Below are 16715 nucleotides of genomic sequence, written 5' to 3' on the forward strand. Positions count from 1 at the left end.
CAGGCATAGTGGGTCAAATGGCCTCCTTCTCTACGATTCTTTGAAATGAAGTCAAACCACAATGATCACATCCATGGAAACGCAGCCACAGCAAATACAAGAGACTGCTGGTGTGTTACATTCACTGCTATGAAGTGAGGAAATTAACTGCGTTTTGCAATTTTCCAGTGCCTATATTTAGTTGTTTCAAGGGAAAGCTGCTTTGACATTTTAAGCCTTCTGTTTCTTTATATAGTTTGATGTAGTATGCTTCAAGGCACTTCTTTGCATAAAATTAAAAATAATTGAATAAATGAGAATGTGCTTAGTCAGAGTAAAAGAGTTAGGAAATAGAAATTTGATGGAAGTTATGTAATTATTTTATGATTTTAGATAAAATGTGAAGAGCTTTTTGTCAAGAGTAGAAGTCTTAGAGACAAGAACCAAGGTAGTTAAAGGTTCTGTTATCTATGGAGATATGATAGGTGGCACACTATATAGTGTTGGGTGGTATAAATTAGGTAGTAAAGAATGAGGGAATTTCTTTGCTTTTTAACTCTGAATGCCTTATAGAATTGGGATCACTGTAGTTGGAGGTCACTATCCTTGCTTAAAAATAAGTGACCAACTTTGCTCCTTCAGGCAATTTGAGCGGAGTAGAGTTCTGTCAGATTAATTTCCAATGACAAGAATCCCACTGCAATCTTAGGCAATTGTTAAACACCCTCTGGACTTCGATGTGTTCCAGTGGTAGCTGGCTGTCAAGGGGTGGCCACACACAATCACGCTGCACAGCTACATCTTCTGGAAACCGACGGTGAAAGGTATTAGTCTTCATGCAGTGACCGCTCTCTGCTTTGCAACAAGCATTGCACTGAAATTAGAAGAGCTGAGCAGTCAAACTGCAATGTCAGGATGGGGAGGCATTGACAGAATTATTGTAGATGGACAGTCTTTGAAATGCTTGCTTTAAAAACTATAAACAGATGAAGACCTTAATCCATGTAGAGCAGTTTCCAATACTTAAGTATTTAAGTTTGTCTAGAATAGAGGTTTCCAAACTTTTTTTATGTGATACACCCCTAATATTAACCAAGAGTATCTGTGGACGCAAGGCTGGAAATCCCTGGGCTAGAAGATGCCCATGAACCTGGTGGGACGTGCTTCCATGCTTTTATACCTTCTGCCCAATGGGAGGCCAGAGAAGGGAAAATGTCTGCTCTAGAATTTATAATTCTCGATATTTAGGCTCACCACACATGATAAATTGGCACTGGGCAGCAGCACAAACTGAGTTTTTTCTGGATCTATTGGAAAGGAAATTTCCTGCACATAATGCACACAAAGAATCATGTGTGCAGATGTCATTACTCGAGGACCTATGGCTCAGAAATGCATGATAACTACACGCAATTTCAAAATTAATACGCTTGATCTCCTATCAGGAAATAGAAACAACTTCCTGGCATGTGTTTGTGCTCCCGCCCAGTGCCAATTTATCATGTGTTGTTGTTCCTCTCTCGCCTTGTGCACATTGGGTGGCAACCATGTCGTTGCCTTAGCATTTTGTCTGTTTTTTTACAAGGCCAGTTGCTAGCCTTCTCCCACAATTAATTTTGCACTTTAAAACTATTGCATACTTCCTAAGATTATGAGCTATCCAACACAATTTCTAGTCATTAATGTTTATGCTAGAATTAGAATCAAAATCAGCAATTCTGCAAATACATTTGACTGCATGTGTCAGAGTTAATTGCAAGATTGTTCAATGTGGTCAGCTTTATGAGTTTCTAAATCATCAGATTATTCTTAGTCAAAGTAGTGTTCTATTTTTACAGTGAATTAATAATGTGCCATTTTGTGCATATGGTGCTTAAAACCGTCCCTTTTAATGTAATGATGGTGGGTGAAGTCAGGATATTGAGCAGCTTTGTATTGCCATAGAGTGAGTACAAAGAAGGTTCACCAGATTGATTCCTGGAATGGCAGGACTTTCATATCATGAAAGACTGGATCGACTAGGCTTATACTCGTTGGAATTTAGAAGATTGGGGGGGGATCTTATTGAAACGTATAAAATCCTAAAGGGATTGGACAGGCTAGATGCAGGAAGATTGTTCCCGATGTTGGGGAAGTCCAGAATGAGGGGTCACAGTTTGAGGATAAAGGGGAAGCCTTTTAGGACCGAGATTAGGAAAAACTTCTTCACACAGAGAGTGGTGAATCTGTGGAATTCTCTGCCACAGGAAACAGTTGAGGCCAGTTCATTGGGTATATTTAAGAGGGAGTTAGATATGGCCCTTGTGGCTAAAGGGATCGGGGGTATGGAGGGAAGGCTGGTACAGGGTTCTGAGTTGGATGATCAGCCATGATCATACTGAATGGCGCTGCAGGCTCAAAGGGCCAAATGGCCTACTCCTGCACCTATTTTCTATGTTTCTATGTTTCTATGTGTGCAAGTCAGTCCCCTTCCTCACACCATGTTGAAGGACCTTCAAGCCTATTAAAAAACATCTAATAGGCACACAACGATTGTTCTTCCTGATTTGCCCATTTCCTCCTCAGGGGAAGATATTTTAAGGAGACAGAAGTGGAACTATGGAGGTTTCACCATCTGGCTTGGAAACAAGTTTTTTAGTTGCCTTAATGCCTGGGGGCAGAAATATACTAAATCAGAACAACCACGTACCCGAGAAAGAAATATTTCTGATGGGCAATTTTCATGTTGAATTCAGTAGATTCCTCTGTTATTCATCTTTCATTTTGCAGGAAGAACAAAAGGCCAAGGAAAAAAATGACAAGATTAAACTTGCTTTGGAAAAGTTGAAAGAAGCAAAGGTTAAAAAGGTCAGTAGAATACTAAAAAGATAGAAAAAAGATATGGTACTTGGACAGAAACCTGGATGTCATTAAGGCTAAATCACACCCTGCCAAACTGCAAAGTTTTAAACATCAAGAGGTTCATCAGCACCATGTGATTGCTTCATAAAGATCTCCATTGAGCCCCACGACAACTTAGCAAGTTTTACCCAAATACTCCACCCACCAAAATAGTCAGCTACCTTCCTGTGTTTGTTCTGGGATGCCCCTGGATGGAGATGAGGGCTGTAGCATCACTGATAGGTCAGCCCTTGGTAAGTTCTGCAAATTAAAATTAATATTCTCAAATCAACAATCTCTCTTTTCACGGACTGCCAAATAAGTACAGATTCTAATTACAATTGTTCTGGAACCACCAACAACCCAGAAAAACTATTGACAGTATATAAAATAAACACAAACACAAGGAATTCTGCAGATGCTGGAAATTCAAGCAACACACATCAAAGTTGCTGGTGAACGCAGCAGGCCCAGCAGCATCTCTAGGAAGAGGTACAGTCGACGTTTCAGGCCGAGACTAACGTCAGGACTAACTGAAGGAAGAGTTAGTAAGAGATTTAAAAGTTGGAGGGGGAGGGGGAGATCCAAAATGATAGGAGAAGACAGGAGGTGGAGGGATGGAGCCAAGAGCTGGACAGTTGATTGGCAAAAGGGATATGAGAGGATTATGGGACATGATCTCCCCCTCCCCCGTTTTCTCCTATCATTTTGGGTCTCCCCCTCCCCTTCTCCCTCCCACTTTCAAATCTCTTACTAGCTCTTCTTTCAGTTAGTCCTGAGGAAGAGACTCGGCCCGAAACGTCGACTGTACCTCTTCCTAGAGATGCTGCCTGGCCTGCTGCGTTCACCAGCAACTTTGATGTGTGTTGCTTATAAAATAAACATTGCCTTTTGTAAATTACAGAGAAGTGTGCCTGATGAATTTATAATATCCTTTCATGATTGCATGATCTGGCAGTTTTTTAACTTAAATATACAAAAAAACTGAATGATTTGACAACTTGCTTTCATTCAGATGATATAGTTAATTCCATGAATGGAGCATTATAAATTTGCTCTCTTTAAATGCCAATTTCTTTATCATGGACTTGCCTGGATATTTCTTTAGCTGGATGAGTTTTTCCAATTCAGCCTCTAGCTTTGGTTGAGGGTGTATGGAACAGGTCTTCCCTTCAGGCATTTGAGTGTTGTATTGGACTAAAGAGCCAGCTTAACACTGATTGCTTTCACACTGCTCAGTTCTCCATTGACTACTTCGGTGTGTGTCTTCGATTCCCCATGTAGACCAGTGCTCCAACTAATCAAGTGCACTTCATGCCAGTTGAGTTTGAGCTGCTCCAACCACAAACATCCCAGAAGCACTGGATTACTACCTTTAACAATGTACATTGGAAGTTTCTTTTTCTGTTCATTAATCTCCACTGTAACATGGACTACTCCTCCCACTAGAATAACCTCACCAGTGTAAGTCTTCTTTGCCCCTTCTGCGGTGAGATGCTGCAATTTCAAAGTTCAAAGTAAACTTATAATCAAAGTACATATATGCCATCACATACAATGCTGAGATTCGTTTTCTTGTGGGCATACTCAGCAAATCCAAGAAGCTAACAGATTTAATGAAATACCACATCCATCATGGTGGACAAACAACTAATGTGCAAAAGACAACAAACTGCAAATACAAAAGAAAAAATTAATAATAATAATAAATAAATAACCAATAAATGTCAAGGACATGAGACAAAGAGTCCTTGAAAGTGAGTCCCGCAACACACATCAAAGTTGCTGGTGAATGCAGCAGGCCAGGCAGCATCTCTAGGAAGAGGTACAGTCAACATTTCGGGCCGAGACCCTTCGTCAGGACTAACTGAAGGAAGAGCTAGTAAGAGATTTGAAAATGGGAGGGGGAGGGGGAGATCCAAAATGATAGGAGAAGACAGGAGGGGGAGGGATGGAGCCAAGAGCTGGACAGGTGATTGGCAAAGGGGATATGAGAGGATCATGGGACAGGAGGCCCAGGGAGAAAGACAAGTGGGGGGAGGACCCAGAGGATGGGCAAGGGGTATAGTCAGAGGGACTGAGGGAGAAAAAGGAGAGTGAGAGAAAGAATGTGTGTATATAAATAAATAACAGCTGGGGTACGAGGGGGAGGTGGGGCATTAGCAGAAGTTAGAGAAGTCAATGTTCATGCCATCAGGTTGGAGGCTACCCAGATGGAATATAAGGTGTTGTTCCTCCAACCTGAGTGTGGCTTCATCTTTACAGTCGAGGAGACCGTGGATAGACATATCAGAATGGGAATGGGATGTGGAATTAAAATGTGTGGCCACTGGGAAACCCTGCTTTCTCTGGCAGACAGAGCGTAGGTGTTCAGCAAAACGATCTCCCAGTCTGCGTCGGGTCTCGCCATAGGTTGTGGGAACAGTTCAGTGATGGGGCAAGTGAAGTAGAGTGAATTTATCCCCTCTGGTTCAAGAGCCTGATGGTTGAGGGATAATAACTGTTCCTGAACCTGGTGGTGTGGGTACCTAGGCTCCTGTACATACTTCCTGATGGCAGTTGAGACAAGAGAGCATGACCTGGTTGGTGGGGGTCTCTGATGATGGATGCTGCTTTCCAGCAAAAGTACTCCATGGTGGGGAAGATCTTCACCCATGATGGACTAGGCTGTATTCATTACTTTTTGTCAGATTTTCTATTCAAGGGCATTGGTGTTTCCATACCAGGCTCTGAAACAGTTAATATACTCTCCACCATTTATCTACAGAAGTTTGTCAAAGTTTTAGATACCAAGCCAAATTTTTGCAAACTTCTAAGGAAGTAGAGGCACTGCCGTACTTTTTTTGTAATTACACTCACATGCTGGGCCCAGGAGAGATTTTCTGAAATGACAACACAGAGGAATTTAAAGTTATTTACCCTCTCCACCTCAGATCCCCCAATGAGGATTGGATCATTCTTCCTCCTAAAGTCAATAACCAGCTCATTGGTCTTGCTGACATTGAGGGAGAGGTTGTTGTATTGGCACCACTTGGCCAGATTTTCAACCACAATTCTTCCATATGCTGATTCATTACCACTTGTGATTCAGCCTACGACAATGGTATCATCTGATTCATTCCTCATGAAGTTGATAATCAGTTCTTTGGTCTTGCTGACATTGAGTGAAAAGTTGTTGTTACGACACCACTCAGACAAACTTTCAATCTCCTTCCTGTATGCTGATTCGTCACCACCTTTGATTCGGCCTAAAACAGTGGTGTCATCAGCAAACTTAAATATGGTATTGGAGCTGTACTTCGTCACACAGGCATAAGTGTAAAGTGAGTAGAGCAGGGGCTAAGCACACAGCCTTGTGGTGGACCTATGCTGATGGAGATTGTGGAGGAGATGTTGTTGCTAATCTGAACTGTCCGTGGTCTGAAAACGAGAAAATCGAGGATCCAACTGCACAAGGAGGTACTGAGGCCAAAGTTTTGAGAGGGTGATAGTATTGAATGCCAAACTGTAGTCAATAACGAGCACCCCGATATATGCATCTTCACTGTCCTGATGTTCCAGGGTTGAGTGAAGTGGCATTTGTTGTGGACCTGTTGTGCCAGTAGGCAAATTGGAGCAAATCCAATTCACCTCTCAGGCAGGAGTTGATACGTTTCATTACCGACTTCTTAAAACACCATCATTGTGGAGGCAAGTGCTACTAGATGATAGTCATTGAGGCAGGGGTTACCACGTTCACCAGTATAACCGAAGCCTGCTTGAATCTTGTGGGTACTTCACACTGCCAAAGCAGGAGGTTTATGATATTGATGAATACTCCAGCCAGTTGACCAGCATAGGCCTTTAGAACTTGGCCAGTTACCCCATCTGGGCCGATGCTTTCTGTGGGTTCACCCTCCTGAAGGATGCTTTCAAGCCAGCCTCAGAGACTGAAGTCACAGGGTCAGCAGGGGATGTGGGAGTTTGTAAAGTTCCCTCCATGTTTTGATGGTCACTGTGAGCATGGAAGGCATTGAGCTCATCTGGAAGTGAAGCCCTGTTGAAAACTACTTTGTTTGATTTTACTTTGTAATAGGTGATTCAAGCCCTGCCACATCCTTTATCCTTTATTCATTCAAGCTTGGTCATGAATTGCCACTTCGCCCGTGAGATGGCTTTCCGGAGATCGTACCTGGATCTCGTGTTTCTTACTTGGTCGGAAGACTTAAATGCATTTAATCTGGCCTTCAGCACATTGTGGATCTCAAGGTTCATCCAGGGCTTCTAAGTTGGGGAAGACTCTGAATGATTTTTTGGGGGCACATTCATCTACGACTGTTTTTGTAAAGTCTGTGACAACCATGTTTTGTTCATTCAGATCCTCTGATGAGTCCTAGTCCTCCGACTCGAAGCAATCCTGTAGCCGCTCTTCTGCCTCCTGCAGCCACCTCTTTGCCCTTGTAATCTGTCTCTGACACCAGCGATACTGCAGTACCCGTGTCCACCTGTATTCTCACTGTGGCCCTGTCCAGCCGCAGAGTTACCCAATAGCCATTTTTGTGTCCTGAAGCAGGTAAAACATGCAAAGCTTCGACCACAGATTGACAGTCACTCAGTCTGCTCTCAGTATGCTCCTTCTTGTTCACATGCTCCTTTTTGTTTTTCCAAAAATCATTTTTCTTTTTACTCTTACAGGCGCAGTCAACATGTCTCTTTTGCTGCAGCTTCGGCAGTCTAAATCCTTATACTAGCTTTCTTCTGCTGAATGCCCAGTTTTGCCATAATAAGACATCTACTGGCATTGATGGCCAATAGGTGACTTATTCTTAAAGTCAGTAGAAACTTTATGAACTTGGGAAGATGTGCTTTATAGTTGTGCTTCTTCAGCTGCCATCTCCATAGATGTATTAATCTCAATTGCCTTCTGTAATATTAGTCTGCCTTCTTTATTTAAACTTTTCTGAATTGCCTTACTATCCAGACCATACATGAGTTTATCACATAATATGCCATTCAGCAAATGCCCATAATTACAGTGTTCTGACAATTGTATCAGCACTGCCACAAACTGTGAAATAGGTTTTTTTCTTGATTGCTCTTGATCCCTTTTCTGAAATCTATACTTCTCAGCGATAATCAAAGGTTTAGGTGAATTGTGGTCCTTTAAGGTTTTAACTATGTCCTCATAAGGCATATCGCCAGGCTAAGCTACTTGCATGAGACTGTGTAATAAATTAATCATTTTTGCACCCATCACAGTTAGAAAAGTTGGAACATGAATATCATCTGATATTTGGTTTGCTGATGAAGAATATTCTAATCTTTCAGTATATGAACTCCATTCAATCATATGGTCCCATACTTCCAAACATTGTCACCATTTCAAACACAATCACATTCCAGAAAAGTTAACTAGACTTATCCATATATATATTTATCTCTCTGTCTCTCTCTCACTCTCTCTCTCCCCCCCCCTCCCTCTCTCTCCTTTACTTGTTTTATTTAACCACCCATTCTCACTCTCTCCCCTTGGATTCTCGGATTCTTCACTTACCATGTTTCCTGCAGCCATTTTCTTATTGCTCGCCCACATCACACAACTATATACCAGCAGTATTGCACACAGACTTTCCTTGCTGAAGGGAGCAAAGCAATAAATAGCGCGTGGGGTCCTGTCACCTGGTGCCAGTTGTTACGTTTATGGTTCTGGGATGCAGAGTGGCCGTGAATAATGCACACGAGAGATGGAGGGGTTAGTCTCGCTTGTAAGTCATCTACCCAGAATGCCCTCTCACATTATGTTCTGTACGTAACTCACAGGGAAGCTTGACAGTAATCCATGAAGTTCAAACTACACATGAAAACATAACAAATATGCTGTAAATTTAGTGTTGGCACGTGGCCAAGTGGTTCAGGCGTTCGTCTAGTGATTTGAAGGTCGCTAGTTCGAGCCTTGGCTGAGACAACGTGTGTGTCCTTGAGCAAGGCACCTAACCACACATTGCTCTGTGATGACACCAGTGCCAAGCTGTATGGGTCCTAATGCCCTTCTCTTGGACAAGATCGGTGACGTGGAGAGGGAATACTTGCAGCATGGGCAACTGCTGGTCTTCCATACAACCTTGCCCAGGCCTGCACCCTGGAAACCTTCCAAGGCGCAAATCCATGGTCTCATGAGACTAACGGATGCCTATATATATGCTGTAATTAGGTATATCTCCGTAGGTACACTTATAGAATTCTATTCATAAGGAATCTTCCACAAATTCCAATTTCTCTCTTTCTATTATTACCAATGCTACTTTCAGCTGCTTGTTTATTAAGTTAATCTGTAACAGAAAAAAAAATGATTTGACCTTGTCTAGACCACAATTGTCATTTGGCTGGTACTGCAGCCAGTGCCTTAGTATTTACAAGCTTCAGGATTGTCTGGTACAGAAATCACTTGTTCCTCCTTGGCTTCTGCTGTCAGTCAGACCATGTGTGGGAAATGAGACACTTCCTCAAGAAACAGAAAACAGCAAAACACAAGGGTTAAATTAGCCTACACCTGATGCTCTTGTACACTTCCTGATGATTACTCCTAGGGAATAATGAGAGGTCCATCTACCCGATTTTTATACAGAGAGACAGCAGAAATGTCCCAAATATTAGGCTGATCAAATCCATTGTCTTCAGACCCTGCCACAAACTGGAACCACTTCTGCTAAAGGGCAAGATTTGTTTTACGTGCTATGTGGTGACTTCCAAAGATTGTGCTTTGCTACACAAAAAAAGGACTTGCGTTCTCAGTGAAAGAAATGTTAAGAAATTAATTTACCATTGTAGTTGAGAGAACTGAAACATCTGTTTCCTTTGTTATTCCAACAAAATACAATTTGATGAATGAAATAATCTGACAATTGGAAATCCTGGGAATGCAGGAATATGCGGAATTCATTTGAACCTCTACTACCCTTTGTATTAAGAAGACTTTTATAAACATTTTTCTGAAACCTGGCTCTAATACTTAAGGTATTCTCTCAGTTTTCAATCCTTAAAACTTGAATATTAAGAGATTTGATATTAATACATGAAACCATGCTAACATTATACTTATGAAAATAGTTTTTCCTAATCCCCTATATATTGCATTAAGAAGTATTTTATTTTTCTTTCGAAAGACCTGGCTCTAATACTTAGGGTATCCTCTCAATATTCAATCCTTAGGACTTACTTATTAAGGAAATTAAGATATTTGATGTTCGTACACAAAAGTATAGTTTCAATTCAGTCATGACGAAGGGTCTCGGCCTGAAATGTCGACTGTGCTTCTTCCTATAGATGCTGCCTGGCCTGCTGCGTTCCACCAGCATTTTGTGTGTGTTGTTTCAATTCAAATTTTATTTTCATTCAACTATACATGAATACACACGAATACAGCGAAAGAAACAGTGTTACTATGGGGTCAAGGTGCAAAACACAGTATGAACAGTAACAGACAGCACAAAGCACACACAAAATAGCAAGCACAAATAGTATCACTATCACACAATGAGAGTCAAAAGATCGCACCATCAATCCACAATCGAACAGAGTAGAGCTCTTCTCCCCCAGCCTGGACACTGCTCTGCCCCCTCAGCTCCAGGCGACACCAATGACTTGAGGCCCAATCCACACACATAAAAGGCATTGAGCCCAGATAGAATAAAACTACACAAAATATACCTCTAGATAGTTATACCCCCCCCCAGCCCATCGAAAACTTCAGTTGACCACAACAACCCCAGTGGAATGCCCCCTCCCCCCAGCAACAATGTGGCTTGAGACTCAGTCCTTGTATATACTCCCTATTCCATAGAAATTACCATTAATTTCTTCAAAGCATTGATCAAGTTTTTCACTAACCCTCTAAATTTTAGGGCATATATTGATAATCATATGTTCGAATCTAAGTGCTTATTGGAAAGTATCTGTTCATACATGCATGTTCAATCTCAGTAATATTTACCTTGCAGCTTGTTGTCAAGGTCCTCATGAATGACAGCAGTAGTAAAACACTGATGGTTGATGAAAGGCAGACCGTGCGAGAAGTTCTGGACAGCTTATTTGAGAAGTCTCACTGTAACTGCAGTGTGGAGTGGTGCCTGTATGAAAATAATCCTGAGCTACAGATCGGTAAGAAGCGGAATTTTAACATAATGTCCACTAGTCAGAGTCAGTTCAAAGCAAGGCCTGGATTTTGCAAAGACAGTGAAACTAGTGGTGTTCATGTTCACTATTCTGTGAAACCATCAGCAGATTCTGGTTTTTCACAGATGTATACTTTAGCAAAGAAAATACATTTTGTATACATTATTTTTCTATTGTTAAAAATGCAAATATCACAGTCAAGGTAAGTGGTTGTTAAAAGGGTTTATTATTGTCACATGTGCCAAGGTAGGGTGAAAATCATTTCTTTCCAGCCAGACAGTTCCTTTCACAACATCAGTACATGGAGGTCGCATGATAGAACAGCAATAACAGAATGCAGAACTACAGCTACAGAGAAAGTGCTTGCAGGTGGACAGCAAGGTGCAAGGACCATAACTGGGTAGTTTATGAGGTCAAAAGTCTTATCTTATTGTACAAGAGATCTGTTCAATACTCATATTAAAAAGCGGGATAGAATTCAATCCTAACACTGTAGTGAACCATCTGCTTAACTGCTACAGTCATTGAAGTGAAGGACAAAGCTGTTGGAGAGGGAGATGGGATTAGGCTTGGTGATCAGAAAGGAATGGAGGTATATTTCCAAGTCAGTATGCTATATAACTTGGAAGGAAGCCAGCAGGTATTAAGGTTCCTATGTGTTTAAATACCTTGTCCTACTTAATGGAGGAGATCATGAATTTTAGAAGTGCTATCAGAATAACTTGGGAGAATAAATGTAACTCATTCTGTAGATGCAATATATGATGCCCGAATGACTTGGAGAATGAAGGTTTACGATGAGGGATGGGATGCCAGTCAAGACAGTATTGAACTTCTTGTTAGAGCTACACACATACAGGCAAGCAGGGACCATTCCCCTGCCTTGTGGCCTGTAGGTGGTAGAAAGGCTGCAATATTCTTTTTACTTATTCACACAAAGGGGGTGGATTTGGATAAGAATTCTGCATTAATTGCCTCTTCCTTATCACCCTGAGCTGAGGACACAGTGAATTCTTTAATATTTATTTATTCATTCAAGGGATGTAGGGTTTTCAGGCTGAGCCAGTAACTAACTGACAATGTCTGTGGGTCTTGAGTCCAATAGGTCAACTAAGTAAAAATATTAGATTTACTTGCCTGAAAGAAACTAATGAGTAAGATGTTTCTACAATACTTCAGTAATTTCATGGTCATTGAAATCAGCTGTAAATCAAAATTTGAGTAAATACTTTGAAATTCCCAAACTGTAACAGCAGAATTCAAACTCATAACTTGGATCAATAATCCAGAACTCTGACTGCTGCCTGAGTGACTGGATCTCCTCACTACCTAGTTGGTGCAGCTGAGTTTCTGGTCAATGCTGAGTCTTGGGCTGTTGGTGTCAGGGGATTGGTGATGGTAATGCCATAAGGAGGTGATTATACCCCTGCCTTTTACAAATGGGCAGGGCCTGGCAGTCTTGTGCTTTGAATGTTGCTGGTCACTTAACTGCCCATGTCAAAATGTTCTCTCAGTCCTGATGCCTGCAGCTAAGAATTGATGTCTATTCTGAGGAGGATAAATGGAATTAAATGTTGTACAATTATCTGTAAATACATCCATATTTTTGATCTTGCAATAGAAGAAAAATCAATGAAGAAACAGTTAAGTCAGCTGGGTATAGGGCAGTGCCCTGATACACCCTCACAGCAAAGCTCTGAGGATGGGATGATTGATCTCCGAAAATCAATATCAACTTCCTTTGTGCAAAGGATGGCTCCAACCACTCCTTTATGCTCCTTGGCTTCAGTGTTACTAGGGCTCCCTGATGTAATATTTTGGAAAATGTCTGGGCAGTCATTTTCATCTTGATTTGGACCAAGGTTATAATGAGGTCTAGAATTTGTGAAATGCAGGCTGAACAAGAAGACTATGGAGGAGCTGGTGGTATATTATAAACTGTCAACGATACCTTGCACTGCTTTGCTAATGATTGAATTTGGGCAGATTGAGTGGTAATTAACTGGAATGCATTTGTTTTGCTCTTGGTGAACTAGACATGTCTGAGCAACTTTCCTGATTTTCATATAGAAGCTAGTATTTTAACTGTACTTGAATAACTTAGCTAGAAGCACAGCTAACTCTTTGGGACGAGTCCTTGAGAAAGTGGCACACTAATAGAATTGCTGCCTCACACTTCAGTGACCCATTTTCGATCTTGATCTCTGGAGAAGTCTGTATGGAGCATGTTCTCCTTGTAATAATGTAGGCTTCCTTCTGGTACTCCGCTTCGCGCCCACATTCCCAACAATTGCAGGATGGTAGACAAATTGGCCACCATTTGTCTCCATTGTGTAGTTGGGCGGTGAAGTCAGGGGGAAGTTGATAGGAATACAGGAAGAATAAAATGGAATTAGGATTGAATTAGTGCTAGATAATTGGAGTAGATTTAGCAAACAAAGGGCCTGATTCTGTGCTAGGTAACTGATGTCTGACATGATAACCTCATTAAAAACTATCTTTTACAATAGTGCAAATCTCAAGAGGATCATCCATTCTGGGTGGCACAGTCACAAATTCTTCAGTCCTTTCTTTCAAATATGTATGCTGGGCCCAGTCATCTTTAAGGATATTCTTGATCCCTTTTCCCATTAGCTGTTTAATCGTGACTGCCAATTAAATACATCTTTACAGGCTCCACTGTTTGCTATTATCGTGACTCATGCTGGTATCACTTGAACTGTCATAAACTTAGTTCATTTACCAAATATTTTCACTACAAAAGCACAGGAGATCTTAACACTTGGTTACACGAAAGCAGAAATCTGAGGACATAAGAATGGAAGAAATGGTAGCAGGGGTAGCCATCTGGCCTATCAAGCCTCCCCCCACCATTCAATAAGATCATGGCTGATTTGGCTGTGGACTCACCTGCCTTTTTCCCATAATTCTTAATTCCCCTGCTATGAAAATATCTATTCAATTGTCTCTTAAATATATTTAACAAGATACCCTCTTCTGCTTCCCCGGGCAGAGAATTCCACAGGGTCACTGCACTCTAGGAAAAGCTGTTTTTCCTCATCTCCATCCTAAACCTATTCCCCTGAACCTTAAGGCAATGTCCCCTAGTTCTAGTCTCACTTACCAGTGCAAACAAATTTCCTGCAAATCTTATCTATCCCTTTCATAATTTTATATGTATGTTTCTGTAAAATCCCCTCACATTCTTCTGAATGAGCAGGGAACAGATTCCAGTTAAACATTATTTTTTATTTGCTCTATTTATCTTATTTTACATATTGGTTACTGTCAGTCTTTATGTATACTTTTATTTGTAAATTCTATTGAATTTCTTTATTTTACTGCAAATGCCTGCAAGAAAATGAACCTCAAGGTAGTACAGTGGATTCCAGTTAAGCAAGGCACTGAAAAAAAACAAAAATCTCAAAACTCAAGAAAATAGCTGGGATTTCCTGCGACGCTATGCACTCCTCGATAGTCTTCTTGTTCAGCCTGCATTTTACAAGCTCTAGACCTCATTATAACTGTGGTCCAAATCAAGATGAATATTACATCAGGGAGCCCTGGTAACACTGAAGCCAAGGAGCATAAAGGAGTTGTTGGAGTCATCCTTTGCACAAAGGAAGTTAAATGAGACTGGAGACTAACTAGTGTCAGTCGTTTTCACTTGTGTGGCTATTAGACACTACACTTTGCTTAGAGCAGACAGTTTTTAAACAGCATCAGTTGTGTAAGCTTGTGTTATGTTATTCATTTGGGTAGACGTACACTGAATTAAAAAGCAGTGATTTTTGATACTACTTCATGCAGGAAGGCAATGAAGGCATTCTGTTATCTGCACTAGGTGTCCGTGTTGATTGTATTCATTTACAGTCAATCAAAAGGGCAGGGCAGTGTACACTGGATGAATTCTTCCGTCAATAACTATTAGGAACAAATACACAGTTTTATAATACTGTACTAATATTGGCAGTGTTCTAGTTGGTTCTGTATTTCATTTAAAAACATAATTTGTTACTCAAGTAAACAGTAGTTTAACTTTTCTAAATTTTTTAAAAAACTATTTTCATGAAAGTTCAGCTAATTGGGGCAGCCGCATAATTGGACCAAAATGTCTAGCTCCTGATGTGTCCTAATTAATCGAAATCCACTGTGTATGGTAACATATATGTACTTTGATAATAAAGTATACTGATTTCTGGGATTCACTGCCCTATAAAAGTTAATAAGTAATATTCTTAAAAACTTCAAGCCCTTGCTTCAGGAACGCAGTGAAGGTTAGCGTAAATGACAGAAGGAGACAAACTACCCATCGTCGGGTACTCCCTGTAGCATCTATGGTGGAGCTGAACACAAAAATCCAAAAGTCAAAGTGGAATAAAGTCATCTTTGATGCAAGGATCATCTATGAAATTACTTTTTAACAGTGTAGTAATCTATTATTTTTATAGCTAACACACAAAAAATGGTAGGGGAACTCAGCAGGTCAGGTAGCGTTTATGGAAATTAATGTCAATGTTTCAGATTAAAACCCTTCTTCAGTACTGAGGAATATAGCTAGACTGGCTTTTGTGATTAAAGTGTAGGTTAATACATCTTTTGAATCACAGAGTAATACAGTAGGGAAACAAGACTTTTTGCCCAATTTGACAGTGCAGATCAAGATTCCAGTCTAAACTAGTCTCATTTGCCTATGTTTGGCCCATATGCCTCTAAACCCCTCCTATCCGTGTCCTTGTCCAAACATTTTTTTAATGTTGTTAAAGTACCTGTCTCATTCACTTTCTCTGGCAGGTTATTCTATATGTGCTCCACCTCTGCATGGAAAAGAATTGGTGAAAGAGCTAATAATCTTCAAACCAATGCCCTCTAGCTTTCAGTTTGTCTTCACTTGGAAAAAAGGACTCCTGGCAACAAATCTTCTCTGCACTCTTTCCAGTTTAATGATGTGTATTTTATGACAGGGTGACTAGAACTGTACACAATACTCCATATGCGGTCTCACCAATGTCTTACACCAATGCCTTGATAAGGGTCAGCCTGTCAAACACATTCTTCATCACCCTATCCACCTGTGATGCCTTTACAGTGAATTACTGTATGCACTTGTACTCCTAAATCTCTCTGTTCCACAACACTCCCCAGGGACTGACCAATCATCGTATAAGTCGTAGCACTTGCCAAAATACAGTATTTCACATTTAACTGATCTGAAAGCTCAGTCCTACCTACCCAGCAGATCAATGTTCCCTGTAATTTTTGATAACCTTCTTCTCCATCTACAGCACCATCTATCATCTGCAAATTTGTTATCTGTGCTTTGCATATTCACATCCAAATTATTGATACAAATGACAAACAACAAAGGTCCCAGAGCCAAACCTGATGACACACCTCTAGTTACAGCCCTCCAGTCTAAGAAACAATCTTTGACCATCACTCTCTGCTTCCTTCCATTGAGCCAACTATGAGCCCAATGTGCTCTTTCTCCTTGGATCTCAAGTGATCTAATCATCCAAACTAGCCTGGCACAAGGGACCTTGCAAAAGGCCATGCTGAAGTTTACATAGACAACAGCCACTGTCTAAAAGGGTTGTCAGATATAATTTCTCATGCACCAAGCCACCTGGATTTGCATGAATATTTCAAAAATATAACAGTTTTAAAAATATTTTATTTATTTTTCAGATCCTATTTTCTTATTT

General features: G+C 40.7%; 1 protein-coding gene across 1 annotated transcript in view; it reads left to right on the forward strand.

Moving 5' to 3' along the window:
- apbb1ip (amyloid beta (A4) precursor protein-binding, family B, member 1 interacting protein) overlaps positions 1-16715 on the forward strand; it is a 139757-nt gene that overhangs the window by 74327 nt on the left and 48715 nt on the right. The window contains exons 5-6 of the mRNA XM_072253863.1: positions 2749-2826; positions 10836-10995. Of these exons, the coding sequence (XP_072109964.1) occupies positions 2749-2826; positions 10836-10995 (238 nt within the window). The remainder of the gene's footprint in view (positions 1-2748; positions 2827-10835; positions 10996-16715) is intronic.

The sequence above is a fragment of the Mobula birostris genome, chromosome 3, assembly GCF_030028105.1.
Source record: "Mobula birostris isolate sMobBir1 chromosome 3, sMobBir1.hap1, whole genome shotgun sequence".
Classification (NCBI taxonomy): domain Eukaryota; kingdom Metazoa; phylum Chordata; class Chondrichthyes; order Myliobatiformes; family Myliobatidae; genus Mobula; species Mobula birostris.